Below are 13,764 nucleotides of genomic sequence, written 5' to 3' on the forward strand. Positions count from 1 at the left end.
TTCCCAGCAATCCCCAGTTCCAAAACTAAGACAGGACGGAAGAACTACCTAATGAAGAACTATAAGAGAGAGAATCAAGTAAGCGCACAAGTATTAAGCACAGAATTTTACTAACATGTCTCTTGGGTGATATTTTTTTTCTTTACACAGGGCCAGGTCATCTGTTGTCAAAGCTATCAAAAAATTCCCTATCAGGAAATGTACATAAACTGTCCCTCAATAAATAAATTTGTGATCAAAAGACTGACAAATCCAAGAAAATGTTAATCGGCCTTATGCTTTGAGGAAGTGAAAGTACGGTACTTTAAAAGCACATGAACAATCCAACCAGGCAGAAAGACCTGAAGTTTTTCAAATTCAGAAATCCCATACCAAGGTAAGAGCCAGAGGACACCTGACCTTCTGCAGTTGCCTATATCCTCTTTCTCCTTGCACACAAGAAAGACTTTGGGGAGATGGAGAAGGCCATTCCCTTTGGGGCTAAATTAGGCCATCTCCTTTCAATTAATTTGGTATTAATAATTCAATACCGTACACCTCAAAATAGCAGAGAGACGTATCAGTAGCATAAGGATCTAATGGCCTGCCTTAGATCTTTTGGAGCCTCCCAGAGAAACAAATACCGGACTGTCAGAGTTTGTCAGCAACACAGGAGGGGGAAAAATGCACCATGGCCCAGGAGGTTTCACAAGCTCAAGGCAGGGTTGGAGCACCACAATAGCCTCAGCAAAGCCCACTAACCTACGCATCTGAGTCCGAATTGGACATGACTTTGATGAGAAGAAACTATATCTTCTGATCTTTCCTGTTGTCTTTGCTGGAGGAGAATTTTAAGAAAAAAGGGGGGCAGGAAAAAATAAAAATGAAGAGGACAATAAATGGCATGGCTATAAGAGGAATGCGCAATGGATAGCGCACAGGCAACAGCCATATATGCCTGCTGTGCACTCAGAAACTGCCCTCTGATTAAAAGCGTTTATATTCGTTCACCTTGATGCATATATGATGTCATCACCATAAACATTAAAACAACTTTTAAGGCCATCATTCAGGATATCCAATCACATTGCCTTACCCTCCTACTCTAGTTTCCAAAGGCTGAGCCTCTTTTACAACTGCCCACTTGTCTAAAGCAAAGCAAAGAGAAGAGAGATCTTGCTAAAGGACCCTTTTACCATTGGGAAAAAATAACAGGAAAGTTAATAAAAGAAATGAAAGAAATAACTCCTAGGTCCAAGAAATAAAGAAATTATGGTATACAGATGAAAAATGCTGATTTTTTTTTAGAGAGAGTGATTGGATATTACTGCTGCCATTTTCTCCTGAGCTGCAAGATAAATAATTTTTAACCTTGCTTTATATGATTTCTGTGAATGACTGTAAGAAGAATTATGCCTCAGATACCGTACATAAAGGACAGAAATCATTACTCTTTTCATTAGCTCAAATACTCTTATCAAATGCACAGATGTGTTTGTGTGTTCAGACTTGGAAACAGCCACTTAGACCATTAGGCCAGTCCCTTCTCAGTGCAGTTTGAGTGAGTGAAGTTGGGTTGCTAACTGCACTTTGGAAAAGCAGCTGCAGACAGGCAGAAACTTTAACTAGTCCACTTCCCTCATACAGTTTATACATCCATGCACATCTTTATTCCCAGGCATCCAAGCTGGTGTTGCAGATGCTTGTGATAATTGAGCTAGACTCTGGCATTTTCCAAGAACGTGCTGGTGTCCAGAAGCAGCCTCAACCCACCCAGGTTCTTAGCTTAGAAAAGCAGACACTAAGCAGACACTGAATTATATCTTTCAGAGATCCTAGAGCACCGGGGAACTACCAGAGGACTGGAAAAGAGCTGATGTGGTTCCCATCTTCAAAAAAGGGAAAAAATTAGATCCAGGAAACTACAGACCTATCAGCCTGACCTCAATACCAGGAAAGATTCTGGAAAAAATAATTAAGCAACGAATTTGCGAACACCTAGAAGCAAACAAAGTAATAGCCAAAAGCCAACATGGATTTGTCAAAAACAGATCATGCCAGACTAATCTTATTGCATTATTTGACAATGTGACAAAATTAGTGGACCAGAGGAATGCCGTTGATATAGTTTACTTGGTCTTCAGTAAGGCTTTTGATAAGGTAGACCATAACCTACTACTAGATAAAGTAGAAGAATGTGGGTTAGACAGCATCACCACAAGATGGATTCGTAACTGGCTGACCAACCGCACTCAGCGTGTAGTTCTGAATGGAACTGCATCTGCATGGAGGGAAGTATGCAGTGGAGTACCCCAAGGCTCTGTTTTAGGCCCCTCTTCAACATCTTCATCAATGATTTGGATGAGGGAATAAATGGGGAACTCATCAAATTTGCAGATGACACCAAGCTGGCAGGAATAGCCAACACTCCAGAAGATAGGCTTAAGATACAGAAGGATCTTGACAAACTTGAACATTGGGCACTATCTAATAAAATGAAATTCAATGGTGAAAAGAGTAAGGTTCTACATTTAGGCAACAAAAACGAAATGCACAGGTACAGTATAGGTGATACCTTGCTCAGTAGTAGTAACTGTGAAAGGGATCTTGGAGTCCTAGTGGACAACCATTTAAATATGAGCCAACAGTGTGCAGCAGCTGCCAAAAAAGCCAACACAGTCCTAGGCTGCATCAACAGAGGGATAGAATCAAGAGCACGTGAAGTGTTAATACCACTTTATAATGCCTTGGTGAGGCCACACTTGGAATACTGCATTCAGTTCTGGTCGCCACGATGTAAAAAAGATGTGGAGACTCTAGAAAGAGTGCAGAGAAGAGCAACAAAGATGATTAGGGGACTGGAAGCTAAAATATACGAGGAACGGTTGCTGGAACTGGGTATGTCTAGTTTGATTAAAGGAAGGACTAGGAGAGACTTGATAGCAGTGTTCCAATATCTCAGAGGTTGCCACAAAGAAGAGGGAGTCAAACTATTCTCCAAGGCACCTGAGGACAGAACAAGAAGCAATGGGTGGAAACTAATCAAGGAGAGAAGCAACTGAGAACTGAGGGGAAATTTCCTGACAGTTAGAACAATTAATCAGTGGAACTGCTTGCCTCCAGAGGTTGTGAATGCCCCAACACTGGAAGTCTTTAAGAAGATGTTGGATAGCCATTTGTCTGAGACGGTATAGGGTTTCCTGCCTAGGCAGGGGGTTGGACTAGAAGACCTCCAAGGTCCCTTCCAACTCTACTATTGTATATCTTTGTATAAGTGAGGAGGGAGGAGGCTTGTAGCAGGAAAGATGATAAGCAAAGGTATACAGATGGGGAAGTGGAGGTGACGTCTGGAGATTGGCAGCAATTTACAAGCGGTCAAGAGAGGACTATTACTCAACTGCCAGGACCACAAGCTATGGTGAGCAGCATATCCTGGGGGAAGTCCTGCCTGGAGGTTGGAGCTTTGCCTGGAGCTCAGGAGCAACTAAAAAAGGAGCAACCAGACTGAAGCAGCACCTCATCCCAATGTTTAGAAAAAAAACAAAGGTTGTAAGCTACTTTACAGAGTTTGAGACTTTTGTTTGAACTGAGCATAAAGGCTGAGTATTAAAGACATATTTACATGGCAAATGACCTTGCAAGTCCTAGAAGGATTATATACAGTGTAGGAATCCAAACAGAAAACATTCTGGTCAGATAGCTCTTTTGTTTTAACAGACCTAACAAAGCACAGCCTATCATTTCTCTGTCAAATTGCTATTAGTATGTTTGCTTTAGTAATATTCAACCAGAATATGTCCATACTATGGGTTAAATCTATAATTTCATGTCCTGAATGCTGTAGGCGTAAAGAGCAGGTTTTGGCCTTACAGACTGGAATCAAATTATCCCCCCATATTTATTTTCTCAAGGCTAAACATTCCCAATTCCTAAAACTTTGGCTTCTCAGCATCAACATGTTTGCAGCCAAATCTAAAACCTGGAGGAATTTATTTCTTTGTTAACCCAATAACAACCTATATCAACCTAATCTCACAAGTGTGATTCAAGTAAGCAAAGAATAATACAGTCCTTCCAAATTAAAACAGCAACTATTAAAATAGAAAATTAGACAGGTGTCGAATAGCTCTTTATAGCATGTTTCTGGTTTGCTATAAAAGAGAAACCAAAGCTCCCCCTACAGCCTGTAACTACAATTTCTCAAACTTCCAAACAACTTTTGCAAAATTGTCCTAAATGTGGTAATTATGGGAGAATAGCCTTAGCTTAGAACACCATGTGATAAAGGAAGAAAAGAAAGAATTTTTATATAATATTAATCTATTGTCTGAGTGCATGACAGAATTACATGTGATAAAGGCCATTTCCTTAAAGGGGGTGGGATGGGCACAGCCTTCCAGGTCTACAGCATCCCTAATGAAGACTTCCCCCAAATAACCTTAGTCTTTTACATTCATTTAATGTTACTGTTTAATTTATAATCTTGGGAAAATCAAGAAAAATGTTTTACACTTTGCCCACCTATATTTGCTCTGATCATATTCCACCACTAAACTTCACTAATTTTAAGGCTGTACCTGGTGACATGCTGAAAACTATGGAGGGAATGACAATTCTTGAGGTCTTCTTAAAGTGTTAGAGGCAAAATAGAAAACAAAAACAAAAACCAGGGAGTTGAACAGGAGGACAAACAGTTTTAAAAAATACTACAATTATCTTCTCTCTTGCATGTCAAAACATGTCAAAAAATAGCAAGCTAATCTGTTTTCCCCAGTTGACCAAAGGAAGGGTAGAGAAACTGGCACTCAGGCAGAGCCAAACTTTCCTCCTTGTTGTTACTTTACGTTCCGCACATTTTGCATTTCTAAAGTTCAGAAATACTGACATATCGTATATCTGCTCACTTCTAAAGACAAGCAAAATTGTAGCCTCTCAATAGCCTAACCTCCATGGAGACCAAAGAAAACTCCATAGCATTAAGACGAAGCAAATGTTCTCACCACACCATAAGTGTCTCCCTCAAAGTTCTAAGATTCACATCATCAGACTGCTTTCTTGGCAATTCTGTCTAGACGAAGCAAATGTTCTCACCACACCATAAGTGTCTCCCTCAAAGTTCTAAGATTCACATCATCAAACTGCTTTCTTGGCAATTCTGTCTGAATCAGAGGAAAGGCAGAAATTATTGGCTTTGCCACCCAATAAACATGATCATGTTTGATCACATGGTGCAAGCTGATCTGGGAACAGCACAAATGCCATGAAGAAGGAAGGGCTTCAGCCAGAATAAGGGACAACATATCTAGACTACTAAACATCGTGAGTTTCCAGTTGTCAAACCTACTTGGCAATGGCAGTTAAACCTCTGTCGTAACAGATAAAGTGCCAGAATGTGGCATAACTGTAATAATATTCATACCAGAAAACTGTTTTCTCTTGCTACTAGAACCAACAGTTGACCAGAAAGGGGGGGAAAGCAACACTTTCCTATTCCCAATTCCCCACTCACTTTGCAAGCTTGGCAGATTGGCATCTTCCGGTTTGGTTTTCAGCAAATGAGGAAGCCGTGTGTACCTGTATCCAAATCCACAGCCCTAGAGGGAAAGTGGGGGAGGGGGGAAAGGATGCTTGGTTCCATTACTTTTCACAAGAAAATCTGAGACTCTCTCACCATAATAAGTGTGTGCAAACAGTAATAGGAGAATTCATGCAAAGGGCACCTGCTGGTTTTAGAGCAACCTGACCCTGCTAAACCAGCTGAGAAATAAAGAAAGAATCTATCCTTACACGCCACAGTCGTACAAGAATCCAGTTAGTCTGTGCCCAAGGTCTTTGCTCATATGGGGCCAGCAGATTCCTCATCATGGATATTCGTCTGCCAAAATAAGACAAGAAATCAGCTCCTCAACAGGGGGAGAGAAATACAAGGCAGGGAAGAAGTAGAAATGAAATGCAAAAAAGTAGAAGAGGCCATTTTCATGCATGCAAGAACCATAGGGAGTTACAAAACTTGTGCCTAACTTAAGGAAGAAAAGAGGCAACCTGTTTTAGGACATACAATTTTATTCAGGGAAGAAAGAACCAAGCACTTACTGATCTTCTGGAATTCTCTCTACAGCCCGAAGTGAGTGAGGATAGCAAACGTAGCTGGCTAATGCTTGCATTAGGGAGTCTCTAATGTCTGAATATAAAAATAACACAGAATTTTAATGAGACAGAAAATCTAACTGTAACTCTGGCTATGAGAATGCATTTTTACTGAAATAATGGGAGGTAGACAAGAAACCAAGACAAAGGGATAAACAAGATATAAATGATTTCATACTGCTTTAGACTGAAATTCTATCAATAAAAGAAGCAACGCCCCCATTGCTATTCCCAAAATGACAACAGGAAATCAGAGAACATTCAATAACCATGAATTTAGTCTGCAATTTTTATTCTCCACAGCCCATCATGGGCATCCAACTGAGCTTCAGATCACCCTCAGTATCGTTTTCAAAGCCTCAGTAAGAATCTCTGACAAAAATTATCTCTCCCATCCCAGAAAGAAAGAGGAGATTACAAAAAGAGATCAAAAAGAGGGGAAAAAAACAAGTGGTTCCACCCAGGTTTGTTTTCGATCCTCCCTAGTATTTCTGCCACTGCCACTAATCAATTTGGATATAGCTCCCCACTCCCCATTAGCCCTGGCTTACAACCAAAAAAAGACATCCCTTAAAAGAAAAGTGACCTACCTGTGCCTACAATTCTTGGGTCAGCAAAATGCTTGGCTAAAATGGCAGCGAGGCGTGTCAAGGTATCTTCATAGCCTGAAAAGAAGTTCAGAATACTAAAGACGGCAAATGCATAGAAAATTTCTGCACCTGCATTTTCACCAGTACAACAGAACAGATGTCTACAATTCTTATTTATGTCTTTGTTTTGAATTCCTGGGAAGCAAACCAGAAATCCAGCTTGTCATGATTAAAACAAAAACAAAGGAGAGCAAGTCTCCGTCTTTCCCCATTCAAGGCGAATTTGCCAAGCAAATACATGACTGATGTTTATACTGAGCTAATTTTATTTAGTGTAGATTTTCCTGGATATACACATGTGTTTTTAGGAATAGCATTTCCATTTATATGGACACTTTATGAAAAGCTTTATGTGTATTTTTGGATTATTGCAATAAAGACATAACATATTTTATGTAATGTTGACTTTTTTACACATTGCAATCCCACGCAGAACCAGCTACCTGCCGTAACATTAGAGTCTTCAAACAAGCACAATATTCTTATTTAAAAATAATACTTGACAATAAACATTCAAGTGAGAATTTCAGCTGTTAAGATTGTGAAAATGGTTACACTTGTTACTCCAAAACTGGGGTGAAATACGAGGAGAAACATTAAGGCAGAGGAACGCATACGAGACATTCAAACTGGGAACATCAAATAGAATCTAGAACAATCCGTCCAAATTATCTTGCATTAATTAATCTCAAAGCCCAAAGTGCATAAAAAATTCCAATCTACAGTAGTCTGTGGTGAGAGATATCTCTACATACTGTAGCATTTGATAAGAAGAGAGGTAAATTTTACATTAATTCCTAACTGCAGAAAACATGACAGAATCCAAAATCAAGGAGGGAAGACATTTGTAAAAAGTAAACAAAAAAAACCCTTTTTCCAGTTCTAGAAAGGAAATAACCTTAAGATTTTTTAAAGTCTTTCTCCATTTCAATAATGGGAAACAAAGAAAATGTTCTGAGGAAAAGAAATCCATATTTATTAAGCCTATCTTTTATCACTTTTTCTTCTTCTCGGGAAGGGATAGGAGGTAACTTTTATTTACTTATTTAAGTGAAAATAAATAAGGAAAATATTATCAGACCCAGAATTTTGGAATGGCATTACTTCCGTAATTTGTGTGCTGCATAAGAAACATAGGACACCTCAGATGGCTGAAAAAATATCATTGCCCTATCATACAAACCTCTGTCATATTATCTGCATATCGATAATAATAATAGTAACTCCCAGCACCTCTGGGTGGTTTATAAATTGTTAAACATGTTTAACAAGAAGGGGGGGGGGGAAACCAAGGAAACCAAAAAATAATAAAGATTGCAGAGACAGCAAAACTGGATAGGGAAAAAGAAGCACAGGGGGTTTCAATCACTCTCACCAAAGGCTTGGAAAAAGAGCCAGGTAATCAGAGCCTTCAAAACACCGTAAGACAGGCTCTTTGAATCTCAGAACCCTCATTCCATTTCCATAAGGGCAATTTAACACAGGTGTGTTTATTTTAGCAGGAAAAAAGCTTGTTGGCAAAAATGATGCCAGATGCCAGATTCTGTGTTCTCGTGTTTTTCTGACCCATGCTGGATTCTGCATGCAAAATATAAACATTCCTGCTTAAAAGATATCGTCACCTGGAAGTTCTTCCATGCTGTTAACAGGACTGAAGTAGTTCTTCAGAGCGCTGTAGCTATTCATTGCTACACTCAGGTAAAACTCAGGCATGAATGCGAAGAGGGAGCCAATTCTGTCTCCATGTTCAATTGTACGAATGCACACCCGTAACAACCAGTATATATCTTGCATCTTCTCCTGTAGAGGGGGAATCCTGAGTTAATTTGTACTTCAAGTAGCAGAAAAAGTATATATGCAAAAGATTAGAACTAATTTGGTGTCGTAGTTAAGACCTTAGACTAGAAACTGGGAGACCATAAGTTCTGGTCTTGCCTTAGCGGGCTGGGTGCTCTTGGGCCAGACATTCTCTCCTAGCCCAGGGATAGACACAAGGGAAAATCTCCCTTCCAAAAAACCTTGCCAAGAAACCGCAGGGATTAATTCGGGCAATGACCAGGAATTAACTCTAACTTGAAAACACATATACACACAAAAAAGATTAGAACTTCTTTATAAGTTAAATATGCATCCATCTAATGGAGTCATAGGTGACCAAGAATGCGAGGTAGGCATGAGAGAGACCGGTGGAGAGACTGAGCACCCCACTCCCTCTAATCCAGCCCACTTACTTTTCATGCTAATCACTGAGCAAAAAAAAAATCTTTACTTCCACAGCCAGCACAGAGATGAAGTAAAAGAGGGAAGGAAACGGAATGATTAGTCTCTCATCTATCAGCTGGTTGGTTGAAGTCACCTTTTTATTACTTTGTTAATGGGGAATCCTTAGCCAGCTTGAATTTGAAAACTTCAAACTCTAAGTAGCCTGTTACTATTTTTTTCTGCTAACAAATCACATTTATGGCATTTACACAAATCTGGATTGATATAATTGTAACTTTTAAAGTAACGGAAGCGTTCAAAAATATCCTACATTAAAACCTTCTGGTTAAACTAAACGAAAAAAAGCAGTCCCTTTTTAACGTGCACAATTATTTAATCTACAGATGATTTTGCAGGAATAGTGTAAACGCAGGAAGCAATAGCAGAAGTTCTCTTGCTTTTTTTTTACACTAGAATTGGACTATCTGGGCCAGATTTAAACCATGGCATTCTAGAATCAAAGTGCATTCTCTCTCACCTTTGAATAAATAGTAACATTGATCCAAGCAAGTCGGCGACTCAAGTGATTCAGTTTCTCAGAAAAAACTTTTTGACTCTTCAGTAATTCTTCACAGATATCTCTTCTCTGAATTGAAAACAGAAGGAGCAATATCTTTTCCGGTATTCAAGATTACACATACACTATAATTCCCCAGGTACTGAGGGCAGGCCATTAGTGTTTTTATTTGCCTCAATGTGGTTTTAGTGGGTATTTGTTCACCGCCTACATTTTCTTGAATAGATGGGCAGCTAGAAAAAATAGATACTCACAGCTCTTAGTAAGTTATATAGGACTTATTTATTTATTTATTAAGATCCTATAGCTTTGAGTATATATCTGGCACATATACCAAGCTGATAAGATGCAGAGGTATGTTGGTTTATAAGGTAGTCTTTAAAATTGGGCTTTGGATGTATTTGTGGCACAATGGCAAAGAAAAAAAGAATTCTCAGTATGACTGGGACAATCATCAACAGCAGAGAATCAAGCAGTTAAGAAATATGCTGCAATCTATCACTTGGTGCAGCAGCTGAAGGTGACCTTGGAAAAGATATTCAAGTGCCGTGACATATCTATACCTACGAAGATCAGAATAGCATAGGTCCGGGATGGCGGACATATGGCACATGCGAGGCATTGCCCTGTCAGCTGGCCAGCCTTTTTTTTTTGAGGCCATTTTTCACCCTCCCCAGGCTCCAGAGGCTTTATAGGAGCCTGGGGAAGGTGAAAACAGTTGTCGTCGTCCCCCCAGGAGGCCCTCCAGAGGCTTCAGGAGCTTCCTCCGGAGCGCAAAAAATGGCCCTATGAGCAAACCGGAAGTCATCCCCCCCCCCCCCCCGCTTTTGGCACGTGAGCCAAAAAAGGTACGCCATTGCTGGACTTCTCGTTTGCTCGTAGGGCCGGTTTAAGCCCTCTGGAGCCTTCAGGGACCTTCCGGAGGCTTCCCTGAAGGCTCCGGAGGATGAAAAACGACCCTACGAGCAAACCGGAAATCACTTCCCCCTACATTTGGCACGCGAGCCAAAAAAGGTTTGCCATTGCTGGTATAGGTGATGGCATTCCCTGTGACACTTTATAGAGGTGAAGTTGAATATTGAACAAGAAGAGTGGAAAAATTAATAATGCTTTTGAAATTTTGTGCTAGAGAAAACTCCAGAGAATACATACAAAACATATAATGGATAATATAATGGATAATTGAGCAAATGAAACCAGATGAAATCAAGTCAGGTTCAAATTATCGTACTTTGGACAAATAGGCATTGTGGTTGCCAAGGAACAGGAAGCAATTCCTGTTTCATTTAAGGAAGTGATTATATTGGGTGAAAATACTGCATAATGGCCTCTGCATGCTTTAGGAAGGCTCCATAAAATAATTCTGATTTCTTTCTTGAACCTAAAGTAACTGAAAATGTACTTAAGCATTATTCTTAGAGAAATGATACACACTTTCCCCAAAGAACAAACTGGAAAGGCAGCACAGAGAAGAGTTTCATACCCTTTCTGGGCATCGGCTGATCTTTTCTTCAGTATCTTTCAATGCCATAGCATACTCATTCACATCATCAGAAACACCTACCATCTGAAATACAATTAAATGTCAGTAATACCAGCTAGATATTTCTTAATGCATTCAAGGAAAAGGTGGGATATTTACCAAAGGTAAAACAAAAATGCTGAATGTGATCAGAGGGGCAGCATCAATATGTTGGAATTCCCTGCACCAATTCTTACCAGTGCAAAATTAATATTTTGAGGCGAGAACTGCAAATCAGTGACAGACCTCTCTTGATGGCAGGGTGCTGCCAACAGCAATAAAACAATATGCTGGAGAATGCTCTCTAGCAGAGTGACTTCCTCCACCTGCTACTTTCTCACTTGGAACCCTACTTGCCTTTGGGTCATTTTCTACCAGCCAGGTTTGTTTCTAGTCTTGGGAGCTTAAGATCCTCTGCAGCTTCTGCTTCTCAAATGGAAAATATCAGATACCTATTGTTTTACTGATTCTTGGTGACCAAGGACATCAAATAACATGGAACTGTCACCGTAAGGTATAGCATGAGGCAAAAATTAGGTGAACCATTATTACAAATCTAGCACTTCCCACCCTTTCCCAATGGATCCTCGTTTCTTTATTAAGTGAATTCTCATCCCAGTTCTAAGAGTGAGACACAATTAGTAACTCCACTAAAATGAATCCTGCTCACCTTACCAAGCTGCTGATGCACGCTGAGGTTGTACATCATGACGATTCCGTCCAAGATTTCCAGGAGAGAATTCTTGGTTATTGGTTGATCTGGCTCTTCTGTAGGTTTCCCCAATAGAAGACCCTCATTTCCATGGCTACCTTCAACTGTCATAAAAAACAAAGGAGTTTCTAAGCCAGCCACTGCTAAGCATAAGAATCTGTTAATTGTGAAAAGAGGATCTATACTTTTCTGAATGGAAATGTTGATATTTTAATCATGAATTTCATTCATGCTACATTAAAACTAAATCTAAATGGAAAAAGAAGTCTACAGTTGTTTTTCATTCTTCCATACACTCCCCTCTATTAACTCTTTCTTTTCAACCTGTATTCTAAAGGAATGAACCTTGCCTCTTTCTCCTCTTTAGCTTTGTTAGAATAATTACATTTCATCAATTTTCTACTCTTTACTTGCTACTCCAAAACCATCTGCAAGTGCAACACCGTTCCCATAATCTTTCAGGCAGAAGGCACAAAGCTTGTATTCTAGTCATAGGGTTCCTTATAACACATCCACATACCAACTAAAAAGAGGTATAAATCTTGCCCTTCAGCCATGAAACACTCTCCACAACCTACTTTTGACACATTATGCAAACACTCAGCTCTCTTAAAAAAGAAGCTGGGAAAAAATGTAAGAAAAGAGAAGGATGATCAGAGCAAGACGGACAGACGGTCTCAGTTAAAGTGGCAATGATTAGCACCATTAACAGATTTGAAAGAACATGTTAGAGCTAGATTGTCATGGGGGTTAAAATCTATGTTGTGGCTAAAAGTCAAAACTTAATGGCACATAACCAACGACTATTGAAAACTTGCTTCCACTTGCAGAGTCATGCATAGCAATTATTTGGAGGGTTTCCCCTCCCTCACCTATATTTTTATAAATTTCTTTAGTGCTGTTATTGTCAGAATACAGTTATATATTACTCACTGTCCTCCTCTGTTCGTTGTTCCATGTTCAATGTACGGACTTTAATCTTCTCTATGGAACCTGGTGATCTTCTTGGGGTCATCAGGCTCACAGCTGCAGTACTGAGAAAACGGTTAGCTCGCCCTAAAGTGGGAGAACTGAGCCAGCTGGGCCTGGCCAAGGCTCCCCCAATTGCCAGTGCAGCAGCGGGACGCTGAGAGAGAGAGAGAGGGAGGGAGGGAGAGAGAGAGAGAGAGAGCAGGATGGAGGGAACGAGACAGAATGAGAATGACAAAGATATGCATTAGTATTTGTTCAGCTAAAACAATTCTTCATCTCAATTTTTAAAAAAGCAGCTTGAACCCTGCACAAATCTTTGATACTCAAATAGCTAATCAGAATATTACTATTCACAAAAATATTTTTAAAACATTTTCATCTCAAAATCTAGGAAATATCTTGTGGTCTTATATGGTCAGGCATAATTGGAATAAAGCCACTGGAAAAACTATAGTAGGAACGCAATTTGTATTCTCTTCAGTGTATTACCAATAGCAAAGAGTAATTTGATATTTTTTCTGGCAATGGACCATACATGGTTTGGTGGGCTTCTTTAAATCTTGTAAGCATCTTAAGAGTCACTTATGTGAGATGGATGTTTATATAAATAATGGAAATATATACATACTTTGAAGAATGCATGGTATGCCAGGAATCCATTTCTTTGCTTTCTACATCCTGAGCACTGGAAACCTAGGAGGATTTCCTATTTTTACTCTCCTCCCTTTTCCAAAAGATGTAGCACTATAGAATCTTTTGCAAAAAATTATTCAGCAAACTCCACTTTACTGAAAAAATTCTAAGCTGGGACGGGAGTCAGCAAGACTAAAAGTAAATCCAAAAGGGTTTTTTTTTTAAAAAGGTACATTACCCAGTACTATTACTATTTCTCCTACAAAGGAAGTAGGAGGAGGATGTTTTTGAGAAGAGATGTTATAAATGTTACTCCAGCACTGAGAAAATCTTCTCACTCTTAGCCAAACGTTATAGTTTGCTTTGCCTT

General features: G+C 39.5%; 1 protein-coding gene across 3 annotated transcripts in view; it reads right to left on the reverse strand.

Moving 5' to 3' along the window:
• RNF123 (ring finger protein 123) overlaps positions 1–13,764 on the reverse strand; it is a 96,038-nt gene that overhangs the window by 48,579 nt on the left and 33,695 nt on the right. For all 3 annotated transcript variants that reach the window (XM_081937309.1, XM_081937307.1, XM_081937308.1), the window contains exons 23-31: positions 12,723–12,915; positions 11,748–11,893; positions 11,039–11,122; positions 9,517–9,624; positions 8,399–8,576; positions 6,717–6,791; positions 6,073–6,160; positions 5,767–5,854; positions 5,489–5,573 (exon numbers count right to left, since the gene is read on the reverse strand). In XM_081937309.1, the coding sequence (XP_081793435.1) occupies positions 5,489–5,573; positions 5,767–5,854; positions 6,073–6,160; positions 6,717–6,791; positions 8,399–8,576; positions 9,517–9,624; positions 11,039–11,122; positions 11,748–11,893; positions 12,723–12,915 (1,045 nt within the window). The remainder of the gene's footprint in view (positions 1–5,488; positions 5,574–5,766; positions 5,855–6,072; positions 6,161–6,716; positions 6,792–8,398; positions 8,577–9,516; positions 9,625–11,038; positions 11,123–11,747; positions 11,894–12,722; positions 12,916–13,764) is intronic.

Source organism: Natrix helvetica, assembly GCF_964273705.1.
Source record: "Natrix helvetica genome assembly, chromosome: 1".
NCBI classification, from domain to species: domain Eukaryota; kingdom Metazoa; phylum Chordata; class Lepidosauria; order Squamata; family Natricidae; genus Natrix; species Natrix helvetica.